At 46.6% G+C, this 13,081-nt stretch overlaps 1 protein-coding gene across 2 annotated transcripts in view; it reads right to left on the bottom strand.

The window, feature by feature from the left end:
- STK24 (serine/threonine kinase 24) overlaps positions 1-13,081 on the bottom strand; it is a 58,185-nt gene that overhangs the window by 19,935 nt on the left and 25,169 nt on the right. For both annotated transcript variants that reach the window (XM_015557561.1, XM_015557564.1), the window contains exons 3-5: positions 8,240-8,296; positions 2,830-2,938; positions 2,385-2,542 (exon numbers count right to left, since the gene is read on the bottom strand). In XM_015557561.1, the coding sequence (XP_015413047.1) occupies positions 2,385-2,542; positions 2,830-2,938; positions 8,240-8,296 (324 nt within the window). The remainder of the gene's footprint in view (positions 1-2,384; positions 2,543-2,829; positions 2,939-8,239; positions 8,297-13,081) is intronic.

Below are 13,081 nucleotides of genomic sequence, written 5' to 3'. Positions count from 1 at the left end.
AAGCTGCCCTAAGTCCCCTCATAATAACAGTAACAGTTATGATGAAGGTTCTTCAGACATACAGGCTCTCATGACTTAGTAATGCTGAGCTCAGGTTAAGAACTGAGGTCGCCAGTAAGATGCCCTGCATGTATAATCTCAGACAGAACACCTACGCAGCCCAGACAAGTGACAAAGGGTCAAAGATACTGGTTTAAGAACTGGTTGTGTTAAATAAGTAAGCTTGTAGATATACACGTAAAACTAAGCCTTGGTCCCCTTTTTGTTTGGTGAGATGAAGATGCTAGTGAGGCAGATAAATCCCTTTCTCTTCCCAGCCTGACCATCCTTTTCGAATCAGCGTGTGTACCCAGATGGAACGGCCTGCATCTCTTCATGTGTTGCCTGACTTTGTCAAGATCCATCTTATTGGAATTTCAATGAGTTCAAGTCAAAAGCTATGGAAGCTAGTGCTTTGCACTGCAGACATTTGTGAACAGATGTTTTCCTATGTGGATGGTTCTAGGTGGCACAACCCGAAGTGACAACACAGAGTAACTGTTACTGATGACCAAGGACTCCTTCTCAATGGGGCTGCGGTTGAGTGCCATGCTTTCATGATGATGTAACAGAACCTGCTACTCTGCAGCTGTTAAGCTCTTCACCTGTAACACAGAGACCAGTAGGGAAAATATCCCCAAGGAAGAATGGGAGGGAGAACTGGAAAGAAGCTGAGTTGAGTTTGTGTTATCAGGAGACCAGGGTGGCCACCATGGCTACAGTGCCCCTCTAAACATAAACAGCCGTCAGGCAGGCCTCGGTGAGGGTGGCAGTCACTAGAAGGAAATTTCACAAAGCAACTCCGAAAAGGCCCTTTGTCAGGCACTGTTCTTAACAAGAGCTGCTAGCCCAGAGTCACAACTAATGAGAGTGTGTGTGGCATCATCCCCAAGGGCCCAGCCTCTGGAAGCCCACTCCTGATAAGCCCCAGGGCTCAGGCATAGACATCAGCCTTATCTGCAATTTCCACACCTCCTGGGTCAACAAACCTGGGAAGCAAATTTCACATAAGCATATTTTCACACATGGTTCCCAGTAAAGAGTCAATAGAAAATTTTTTAAGATGTTTTAAAAAACAGTCACTGGGTATGATCCAAGCCAGTGGTCGGCAAACTGTGGCTCGTGAGCCACATGCGGCTCTTTAGCCCCATGAGTGTGGCTCTTCCACAAAACACCGACTTCTGCGCATGGACCACGAAGTTTCAATTGCACTGGACGTGCACTCCAACATGTGGTATTTTGTGGAAGAGCCACACTCAAGGGGCCAAAGAGCCACATGTGGCTCACGAGCCGCAGTTTGCCGACCACTGATCCAAGCAAATGAAAGATTTAGCTTTTAACATAAGTCAGAGGAAATGGTAATTAAAGGTCAGTGACAGTTTCTTGAGCTCCCAAACCAAGTGTGCATTTCCTGTGAGTTTGCACCTTTTATCTACCTAAAAAGAACAGTGCAACTTCTACTGATCAGATAAGAGCATTTGATCTTGGTAAGAACGCCAGGAAAAAGGGTGGCAAAGCTCCACAGAGAAATCTCCATGCTCAGAGGCTGCCTTTGGCAACAAACACCCAGAGACCCCGCACTAGGGAGAAAGACAGGAGGGAGAAGGTCTCAGGCAGCCTTGTCCTTTTTCCCTCTCCCTTTTCTTTTCTCCCTCTCCCTCTTTCTTTCTCCTTCTCCTTCTCTCTAAAAGCAATAAGCATGTCCTTGGGTGAGCATTAAAAAAAAGAGAGGTTGGAAAAAGGGAATTATAATTCTTCCTCATGTTGGTTAGGAGCCTGTGAGGGTAACAATCCTAACTGGGTACTAAAATTAATGACAAGAAGGTTCTGTAGCAACCTCTAAAAGCATTATTCCATTTCTGTTTCTCTTGTGGGATCCCCTTTCTGTCCTTGTCCCTTATATATCATTCAGCGTTCTGTCCACAGCCCTCTTCCTTCACCCACTCCACGCAGGCCTCAAATATCACCCATACACAAACAGACCCCGAGCCCTCTCTGTGGACCCACACCCCACATGTTGCTCCACTGGGTGCCTTTACCGTGGCCACCACCTTGATCCTCTGTCCCTCCACAACCACCTTCAAACACACTTTTCTCGGTGCTCTCCACCACCACCACCACCACCACCAAGCAGACATTACGCTAAAAACCTCACTGACTGTGGACTGATAAACAAAGGGTTTTGCAGGAGACAGGGAAGAAACCTGTTTTTAACCAAGGTCCAAGAACGACCTTTCTGACCTACGTCAAGGTGCCAGTCTTCACTCTCCCTGGAAGAGCTATAAGGTGAAAATACAAGAGGAGGAACTCTCCAGACCCAGGGATGGTGAAGCGTCGGCTGTTACCTTTGAGTCGTAGGCCGACTGTTTGATGACTTCAGGTGCCATCCAGAAAGGGGTGCCCACGAAGGTATTTCTCTTTATCTGGGTATCTGTCAGCTGGCCCGCCACTCCGAAATCAGCCAGCTTCACCTCTCCATGTTCAGAGAGCAGAACATTGGCAGCTGCAAAATAAAACCAAGATGCCTCTTGATATTATTGCTGTATTGTCCCCTCCATGATCATTCTGGGAATGTTTCCGTCCTCTCCTCAGCGAGATCACGTGCTCAACAAGAACAGGCAACAAGGCTATGCTTCTGAACAGACAGCCTCACACCCACCCAGGCATGCTGCAGGGACACTGAGAAACACACTGACAGCCCCGCTGGAGAAGAAAAGCACAGCCTTCCTCTGCAGCACCGTCTGATCCACCTGAAGTTTTCAAAGCAATAAAAACAAGATGCTTTCTTACCTTTAATGTCTCTATGAATTTTCTTCTCCGAATGCAAATAATCAAGTCCTTTTAGTATTTCTCTTAATATAGTAGCAATCTGAGTTTCATCTAAAGGCCCAGGTTCTAACTAACAAAACAAAACAAAGTGTTAAAGTTACTTATATGATTCTAAGACATTTGAAATTATAAAACAGTCAATACCCATGTTAAATGGACAATAATGAAAATCTACTTCAAAACAGGCATTTTGTCCAGACAATTAAAACCTACTTACAGGGCCCCAAAACAACAATAAAACAGAGAAAATGACTTGGCTGAGTGAAGCAAAGCTGGCTAAAAACTAAAGTAGGGTAGGGCCAGTAAGTCCATGGTCAGCCCCACTGTGTTGGGCCATAGGGATTTTGGTCCAGAAAGCAAAAGCCCAGAGACTCCCAGTACCTGCTGGGTAGGGTACGAAGCAGCGTGGCTCTGTCCTACATGTGTAATGGCAATCAAAACACAGTGGTCCAAAGGGAAGGCCCAGGAGCCCACTGTTTTCTGAGAATGCCCCTGCTTCACAATTTTTTAAACCTAAAATTTAAAGCTTGGGGGAACACAGCTAAAAGAACTCAATTCCCAACGACTGGGATTTTCTATTAAAATGTGTGTGTGTGTGTTCGTGTGTGTGTGTGTGTGTGTATAATGTAATAAAAATAATAATCCCAAATTAGGAAATAATTACCTCTGAAAACTTTTATTCTGAGAAACTCAAAGCAATTTATAGTCATTCCTTGATAATGATAAACATATAAAGTGTAAGGAAGAAATGTCAACTACATATATGCCCTTTTTAAAAGGGAAAAAATGGGTTCTAAAGCTCAGTTCACATTGGGTAGATCCGCCATCACTTGCAGAGCTAAATAATTACATAAATTACTTCAGCAAACAACCGAACACCCCGAAAGAACTGGTCATGGACTGTCAGAGGGGGCGGGGGGCAGAATTCTAATAGCATATCAATTTTTCACCTGAACAATAGTCCTCAGAATTACGTCTTCAGACTTGACAGTGCATGCATCGTAACCCAAACCCACACATCTCAGCCCATACAACCTGTGACAGCACCAAGTACGCTTTAAAAAGACAGGTGCTTTAAAGCCGAGGAATAAAAACTGAGACCCGCCTCGTAAGGTCGAGTTCTGCCTGACGAGCACACTCTCTCGGGCAGGCCGTCCTTGGTGTGTGTGAGGGCCGTGGCAGAGAAGGTGGCGGCGGGCGGGGAAGCTGGGTCCCCTTCCTGCTTCACGACAGCCGCGTACAGCCGCGTTCGTGCCTGGAACCGGCTCTGGCTCACCTAGCGAGCTGGGCCGCCTCTGCTCACTGGCCCACCCTGGTCTACACAAAACCCCACAGGGTCCGGGTGCAGGAGGGAGGTTCTCCTCCTGACTGTGGGCTCCCTAGGATCCTGGCGGTCGGGCAGCAGGGCACACCTGTGATGGAGCAGCGCCTCGGCGCCTCACCTCCGCACACAGGGGTGAGACACCGTGCCGCTCACTGTAGTTTTACTCGGTATTATGTGCTCAGGGAAAGCCACATTGCCTGGGCCAACTAGCCTGCAAGGAAGTATTCCAAATTCTAATCGAGACACTATCCAAGTTACCTCCAACTGAGGCAACAGGTCACACACTTTGTCCCACAGAACCTAACTGTTCCCAGTTATCTGACCCCAAGAGTCTTATTTTCAAGAAACACACATTGAGACTACTGTTCCAAAGGCACAATCTGGAAACCCTGCCTGCCTGCCTGCCTTCTCCACATCTACTTTTGAATGTTCATAGGAAATACAAGTTTCAGCACTCAAAATGAGGGAAAGCCACTTCTCTCATAACCTAGGGCAGTGGTCGGCAAACTGCGGCTCGAGAGCCACATGCTGCTCTTTGGCCCCTTGAGTGTGGCTCTTCCACAAAATACCACATGTGGGCGCGCATGTACAGTGCGATTGAAACTTCGTGGCCCATGCGCAGAAGTCAGTATTTTGTGGAAGAGCCACACTCAAGGGGCCAAAAGCCACATGTGGCTCGTGAGCCGCAGTTTGCTGACCACTGACCTAGGAGAAAGAGAAGGGCAGAGATGCTATTTGCTCTTATTCACACCACCAGAACACAGTTGTTCAAAGTCATATCACAGAGTACAAGCCCACATCCTCCTCCACGCAGACCACCAGCAACATGGGGCTAGGCTTGGGCTTAACTTCAACCTCCCTTCTATTATTACCCAGTCTCTGGAAAGAAACAGCAGAGCAGCCTGGTGTCATCAGCTAGGAGAGATAAGAAGAGCTCAGAAAAACTAATAGAAAAATCTCTTCCTGGATCACTGAGAACTGGCCCTTTTAAATCTGGCCTACACACCACCCACCAATGACTTATTCTTTCTTGGGGGGGGGGGGAGGGGGCGCTGGTGGTAAAGTGGATGTCCTTGGTGTCAAAACTCGCTATAAGCGGTATTCAGTTGCTCTCTACATGACAGAAATCCTCACTAGTGGTAAGGCCAGGCTGAGCTAAGTTCTCAGAGTCATATATTAGCACTCTCCACCATTACTATTTCTTTTTTTTTTTTAATATATCTTATTGATTTTTTACAGAGAGGAAGGGAGAGAGATAGAGAGTTAGAAACATCGATGAGAGAGAAACATCGATCAGCTGCCTCCTGCGCACCCCCTACTGGGGATGTGCCCACAACCAAGGTACATGCCCTTGACCGGAATCGAACCTGGGCCCCTTCAGTCCACAGGCCGATGCTCTATCCACTGAGCCAAACCGGTTAGGGCTCCACCATTACTATTTCTAGGCATTATAAACATGGCAGTCTCTGTATCGAGAGCACCGTGGAATTTTCAAATAATTGTTATAAAAGAAAGGCTACCAGCTGCATCTCACCTTTGGGTGACTCTAATTCCCTCTCCCCAAGTCTGTTCTCTCAGCCTTCCTCTGCAGCAGACACCATTAACCAGAAACGTGGCCACCCAAGAAGAGGCCATACCTGCCCACCTCCGTGGCAGCAGGTACAGCCACGTGAGTAAGTTCTCCCCAGTGGAACATGAGAAGTGACACAAGCCCCTTTCCTGGCCTTGGCCTTGGGACACTGGCAGCCAGAAAGCACAACTGAAGACCAGGGAACACCATGGGATACAGAGGGTAGGACCACCCACTAGTGCAGGACCCTGGTGACCCTGTGGACTAGAGCCCACTGACCCCAACATGTGGGAGAGAAATAAATTTCTACCTTGTATGAGACACTGGGGCCCTACAACAGCCATCTCATTTTTTAAAAACATGTTGCAGATACATGTTCAAGTTTGCCAAACATCTCTACATGGCATCAGATTTTTATATGTGACAATATCCTGGTTTTTAAAATCTGTTATAAACATAAGACCCTCTCAAAATAATACGAATAGTTTTCAATATGTAAAAGATAATTCTTGTAAAAGTGTGTCTTCTCAGAAAGTTGGGGGCAGAGATAAGAAGTGGAGAAAGATACAACAAGGTCAGAGGGAGGGAAAGGACAGCATGGGATCAGGGCAGGCCACAGACTTCGCGCCTGGTCACAAGGAGGTCCAAAGGGCAGCTCTGTTTGCAAGCTGGGACACCTAACCTGAGTGTCCTGTTTCCACATCAGTGAAAACGAGATGATTAGGGACATCCAAAAAGGATGCCTAGTTCTTGTCACCAGGGCCATTGAGTGCAAAGTAGATGGCAATTTACTGGGGCTCATACTCCTCTAGACTTTTTTCAAATGAAGAGTTCTATATTTCTTCCAACTGTTATGTCTAAAATTTCACAGACTTCAAGTCAAGGGTCCAAAGAAAGTTACCACTAAATAAGTAAATAACTGTGGCATTAATAATGAATAAATTATAGCATTTAGAGACTAGAATTGCTGCCCTGAAAAACTTGAGGTCAGACAAGAGTCCCCACGAACAACTCTTTATATGCCACAAATGAAATCCACTTAAGATAATACAAAATCTAATTATACAAAATGATATAATTTTCTGCAGTCCTTAAGTATTTCCCAAAAGAGTAAAAAAAAAAAAATCAAATTCTTTGTGTGTGTACATTTATGGAAAAGCAGTGAAGCAAGTCATAAAATTTATCCAGCTATTTTGTCACTGTTCCCATTTTAATGTAATGGTTCATACCATATTTAATATTTTTTCTTGAAATTTCCTTTGAACATCATTTTGACCAACTGCTTTTATGGTTTATAATGTTAGAGGATTTTTTTTAAACTGGGTACATAAGCTTTTTAGAGGTTTACAGTTTTAGAGCTTTATCTTCCCCCGAAAAACTACGAATTGCTACTATTATTGTGAGGAAGCAAGCTCCTTTTCATCTCTATGACATCTTTCCTTAGCGAATAAACCTCCTTAGACTGTAACCACTAACACAGGGCTCCCTGCCGCTCTCCCGCTGAGCAGTGAGTGATGCAGACCATCACCTGACAACTTCCCATCAGGCGGGGCCCGCCCTCCAACGCCAAAATGATAGGTTCGGCCTGTCCTGGAAATCACCGCTCACCCAAAGGCCAGCTTTTGTAGGGCAGGTAGGAAAGAGGGCTGATTACATTAATTTCGCTGCAAAGCCACAGGGGGGAAAGATCTCAAGAGCTAAACTACTGTGTGCAGTCTTTTAAGAACTGATTTTGCATATGCTGTGCCTCAAGGAATACTTAAACAATCCCTATGACTCAGTGGCTGTTTTGGAGCATCTTGCCAGAGGCCAATGTGTAAACTGTGTTTTACCATGAGAAGCAAGTCCCAGCCTGTGATTCTGAGGTCATTCTATAGCTAGCTCCCTTTATCTTGTGTGGGAGACAGTGGCGCACAGTAATGGCACAGTAGGTCCAGGCCAGGCAGCAGACGGGAACGGGTGCCAGCCCGGCTCCTTCGCAGCCCCACTGCATACCCTGCCCCCTGCTCTGGTATGAGCAGCGTGCTGCAGGCCTCACACCCTGCCTGGGTCTTACTCTGAAAACAGTTTAATTTGTTAAAATCCTAATTCTAACTAATTATAAATTAAAATATTGCCCACATATTTTGGAAACTACATTATTATCTAAAATTTAAAACAATGATAGGGTATTAGCTCTACAAAGGTTAAAACCAGTTTTGGAAAACTAGCAAACTGCTCTTCGGTAAGATAGTGGCAGGCAAAATCCTTCTTGGCTTTTATGAATAAATTCATGGGTTTTCCCAAAAAACAAAACTGGTTTCAAAAGTAGACCTGTAATTGTCAATAATATACCAGAAGCAGAAATACATATTATAAGGAAGAGTTTGGTCCATTTTTCATAGAACTTAAAATAGAGAAACGGAAATGTATAAACATAGAATTACTTTCAAAACTAAAAAGAACCTTAATACGCAGGCTTCCGACATAATACTTACTAGATCTAGTGCGGAGCCTCCACCAAGATATTCCATTATTATCCACAATTTAGTATCCTACAAAAACAAAAAAGAGAGAAATTACTTTAAAAATGAGCAAAGCCAGAAAAAAAAAATAAGCTATAGGGGTTTTGTTTTTGTTATTTTGAAACCATAAAATTTAATAAATATATATATACCATCAAGGAAAATGTGCCCAGTAAGCCGTGGGCAAGAGGCCTGCTGTGTCAGAGGGGCTGCCATGTCTGGCCAGGCCCTGTCCCAGACTCTTCCAGGCAGGTGACCAGACCTTCTGGACTAGCCATCTCTGAAGATGGGACAAGACGGGACCACAGGGGGCTCCACTCGTAAACAACCTCAGGCCATGACCCACAAGCACAGTAGGGTTTGAGATCCAGTCCCCAAAGTCGTTCAGTCCAGCAGCAGTCACAGTCTCCCGCTGGGTGTGAGCCAGGTGCCCGGAGCACACAGCCCTAGGAGCAGGTCACTTCCTTTTCTGTGGCCTGCAGCTGTGATGCAGGGACTGTACTCATTCCTGTAAGTACAGGGAAAGGCAATGCTCTGAAGATGGGGTGGTGGGCTGGCCAGCTAACCTGAGCTTCGAAGAGGGCAGCCCATTTCAGACCCTCCCGAGGCTGCCGTGCTCTCTCAGGGAGCTCCGAAAAGGAGGTAAGTCTGTGTCTGTGTCCACCTAGCTCCCCCTACCAGCGGGGTGAGGTGCCATTTGTGACTCTGTCTTTCCCTTTTCTCTCTCCTGAAACCATGCAGCTCCCGTGACCTCCAGCATTCTCTTTTGAAACATAAATCCCAAACTGCTGCTCTCTTGAAAGCAAGCAAGCAAACATCTGCACTGTCCTTCCCGTGCGGTGGTCAGGAAGACTCGGGCTTGGGAATGAGCCAGACCAGGGCTGGGATCCTGACCACTCCTTACAGCGTAAGGGGCCTGGGAAGGTATTTCCTCTCTAAGCCTCTGACCCCTGCCCAGCTGAGTGCCAGAACAGAACAGCTGGTGAGATGAATAACCCATAACAACACCGGTGGCAGGTAACCCTTCACTGATACTGTGGTGGCTGACCCATCGAGCACTGGTGGTGTTCTGGCCTACTGCCTGGGAGCCATGTCCATGGGTATGCTTATATCAGCAAGATTCATTGCTGACTCAGGGTTTTATGGTAGCTTTCGTGTGCATCAAAACAGGGTAAAAAAACAAAACCTTTCCCAAGGCTCTTCAGTACCTTCAGGACAGAACTGTGCCTCTGCCCTTCAGATAACCCCGAAGACGGCCCCTCTGCCAGGTGCCATGGATTCCTGGTTCTAGGGAAAGGACTCTGGCTTCTTAGACCATTTCACCTCAGCAGTTCCCTGTCAGGAAAACCCTCACTGGCCTCATATGCTGAACAGGCTTTTGCTTTAGCACCTACTGGTCTGATTTCCCTTTTAGATTTACTTGTCTAAGTGCCAGGGGACTGTGCCAGCACGCTCGAGCTCAGGAAGGCTACCTGTGGTGCTCTGCAGCCAAGGAAGGGTCAATCACACTGACTGCACTCACTCAGGGAGGCACTGATGCCTGCTCTGCACTTGCAAAAAAATCCCTTCTAAAATTTAAAACCAACCCTGACATCTGAAGTCAATTCTGTAATATTCTAAATGGACAGTCCAAGTTTGACTGTATATAGAACACTTACAAGCTTTTAAATGGCCTTGACTACTAATATGATGAAGACAATTTAAGTCTAGATTGCAAAAGGCACTGAAAGAAGCCTTAATGATGTGTTTGGAATCCACCTTATACATACAAAGATCTCACTTAACAACCACTCATCCAGTCAAGGGCACTTGCCTTGAACAGGCTCAATCACCTGCTGGTCCTGACTCAAAGAGAACTTCCTATCAGAAAGTGATCTCCAACCTTCCTCTCTGTTCACAAATATACCCTGTGGCAGATCTCTAACACTTGCTACCAGAGAATGCTGTGTTGCTCCTTCCAAGCATTCCGAAAGCATCCTGTCTGGTAGCTAGAAATAAACTATTCCAGGGAACGCCCAATACCATTTTTGATGACATGGGAAATTTAAATTGTTTTCCTATAAGAGAACTTGGATTTCTACTCTCATTCCCCTTTTTTACGGGGCTGTTTGACTCAGCTCCCATCTCTTTTATTATTTTATGGGCACTAAGGGCAAGTTTACAAGAGCAAGATAAACTCTCAGCAGGTCTGTAATCTCTCCTCACCTCACTCCCCACTGCAGGGAGCTGTGCAATAGGACACGCTGGGAACAGCCTTTGCTGACTCTGGAGATTCCAGTGTCACCACACTGCTTCCTGGAACAACAAGACACAAGTGACCACACCTTGTCTGCCATTCCAAAGTTCCATCCTGGGTTAGCCTAGCAAGTAACTAGGAAACAAAACAACCCTTTAAAGTACTATTTCTTCCTTTCAGAAATAAGTGACCCATTTCCAGTGTTGTCCTAATACCACAGGGGGCATTAGAGCAATAGCAGGACACTGGCAAACCACTGCTCTCCAGCTAAAAGGCTAAAGCCCCACCCTTTCATTGTAGAGACTCCGCCTTTCTGGAGAGGAAGATGCAGTAAAAAGACCAGCCGGTTTCTATTTTCATCCAGCTGCTTCCTGGTACCAGACATGCTGGGGTATGAATGCTATTATGTAAACATGAAGTCCACCAGATTCAAGGGCACTTAGGAAAACAGCAGTAGGTCCTCTTTTCAGGCCACTGCATATGAAGTACCTTAGCTAGGTCCTATGACTAATGTGTTTTTGTCCCCAATTCCATCAGCACCACTAATCCACTAATTGGGGAATAAAATGGAAATTGCATCTCGAAAGGCTCCAGTGGCCACCGCCTCTTGCCTAGACTTGCTTTCCAACCTTACTGGGTGTGTCGCTCACTCTTGCCATGGAGAGCCGGCCAGTCCCCACTCACTCATGGCTGAGATGCCACTGGGCAGCTTTTCCCAGGGCCAGCACCAGGAGGCAGCAGTAAGCAGGGTGAGTACCTGCCTTCCGCACAGGGAGCTTGCCTTCTAGAGCTGAAGACAACCTTCAACAATGCTTGACTGGCTACAACTCACAAGTGGGTGCCATGAGAGTGTATAGCAGGGACCTGCCAGCTCACGTCAGACCCTGAATGATGAATGGGCAATGGGGTGAGGGGAGAAGTGGAGGGAGGGGACCAGGGGGAGAAACGCAGGTCAGCATCCAGGTGGCAGGAGTGAAGCTGCAAAGCAGGGAAGAGGCAGCATCAAAGACCTAATGGAAAGAGGGCACAAGGAGGGCGGGTGGAGAGTGACAGAGACAGGCCAATCTTGTAGTAGCTGGGGGTAAGCATGTCAGATTTTCTCTTAAGTCACTGAAGGGTACCAAAGCAATGCTCGTGTGGCAAGCACTCAATGTGTGTGGAGAAGGAGCTGGAAATAGTTAAAGGCTCATGTACGGTCTGGGGAGAGGTGAAGGCAGAGGTGAGTGTGACATCATCCGGAGAGGCTTGGGAGGCAGAAATGGCAGGACTAGGTGGTGCGCAAGGAGGTCAAAGTGACTTCGGCTTTGGCCTCACTTGAATGAACACCTGGCAGTGCCATCTATTGACAGGAAGCCCAGGGGAAGGAGGTACGGGGTACAATTTGAGCGGTTTGACATAAAGGTGTCCACCCAACATTATAGTGAGTCCATCTCTTTTATCTTTAGAAACAACAACAAACTCCTGATTTAAAAAACATCTGAGAGCTTCTACCAAATTCTATCATTATTTCCAAACTCCGGCTTGGTGAACTAGTGCCCTTCACAAGCTGTACCCTCTGTCTCCCCACCTCACTTCCACATGCTCTACTCCACGCCCCCAGAACGCACCCCAGTCCAACCCCTACAGGTTTCTGCACAGGAGCTCTCTCTGCTGGACTCCCTGCATGTCCAGCTCACAGGGCAGCTCTCTGCGGAGACTGATTCAGGGTACCATCGCCCTCCTTCATTCTCCACACCCAAGCACTGTCCTCACCTTCCTCTCGCCTCAGAGAGAGGGTCATCTCACCCTCCACCCAGGAATGGCTTGCAGCTACATCAGCGTTTCTCATCCTTGACCTGACACGTGGGGAACAATTCTCTCTGTGGGCACTGCGTGGTGCCTATAGTCTAGCAGCATCCCTGGCTCTCTACCCACTAGGTGCCAGTACCACGGCTCCAGTTCTGTTGACCAAAAGGTTCTGACATTTCCAATGGCCTCGAAGAGCCAAAATCACCCTCATTGCAAGCCACTGCACTGTATGATCAAGTGCTACTATAACAGAAGCACTTGCGAATAATTCCCTCCTCATTCCAGCCGAGTCAGTTTTGCATATAGGAACCCTGAAACCTCTAGCTAGAAGACTGCCACTTACTTACCATGAGACACCCAAGCTTTGGATTCCTCAGCCCTAAAAAAAAATGGTAAGAATCCCCATGTTGCTAAACCTCACAGTTCATGACAATAAAATGAGATAATGAATGTGAAATCACTCTGCAAAGTCTGAAGTACTAAACACATGCAAAGTGCTATTAGCTTATCAACATCATCACCCATAAATGCCTTAAAATAACCTGCAGAAACCAAATCAGCCCAATTAACAAGACCAAAGAGTATTTCTCTGCATGGGAGTGTCTGAGGAAAATAAAATCTGGAACAGTGATTCATACCCATTCTATCCTGGAATTAAAAAAGAATTACTGCTCTCCCAGCCTTGAGGCAAGAGTGTTTGAAAAGGATAGTCTAGTCAGAGACATCTGGCCTGTTCTCAGTGACCAGATGAGCATGCTGTCCCTGCCCTGATGTGCAAGCACTGTCCCCAT

The sequence above is a fragment of the Myotis davidii genome, unplaced genomic scaffold (genome assembly GCF_000327345.1).
Source record: "Myotis davidii unplaced genomic scaffold, ASM32734v1 scaffold133, whole genome shotgun sequence".
NCBI classification, from domain to species: Eukaryota; Metazoa; Chordata; class Mammalia; order Chiroptera; family Vespertilionidae; genus Myotis; species Myotis davidii.
Note: the sequence above shows the minus strand (reverse complement) of the source record. Positions and strands in the feature narration are given on the sequence as shown.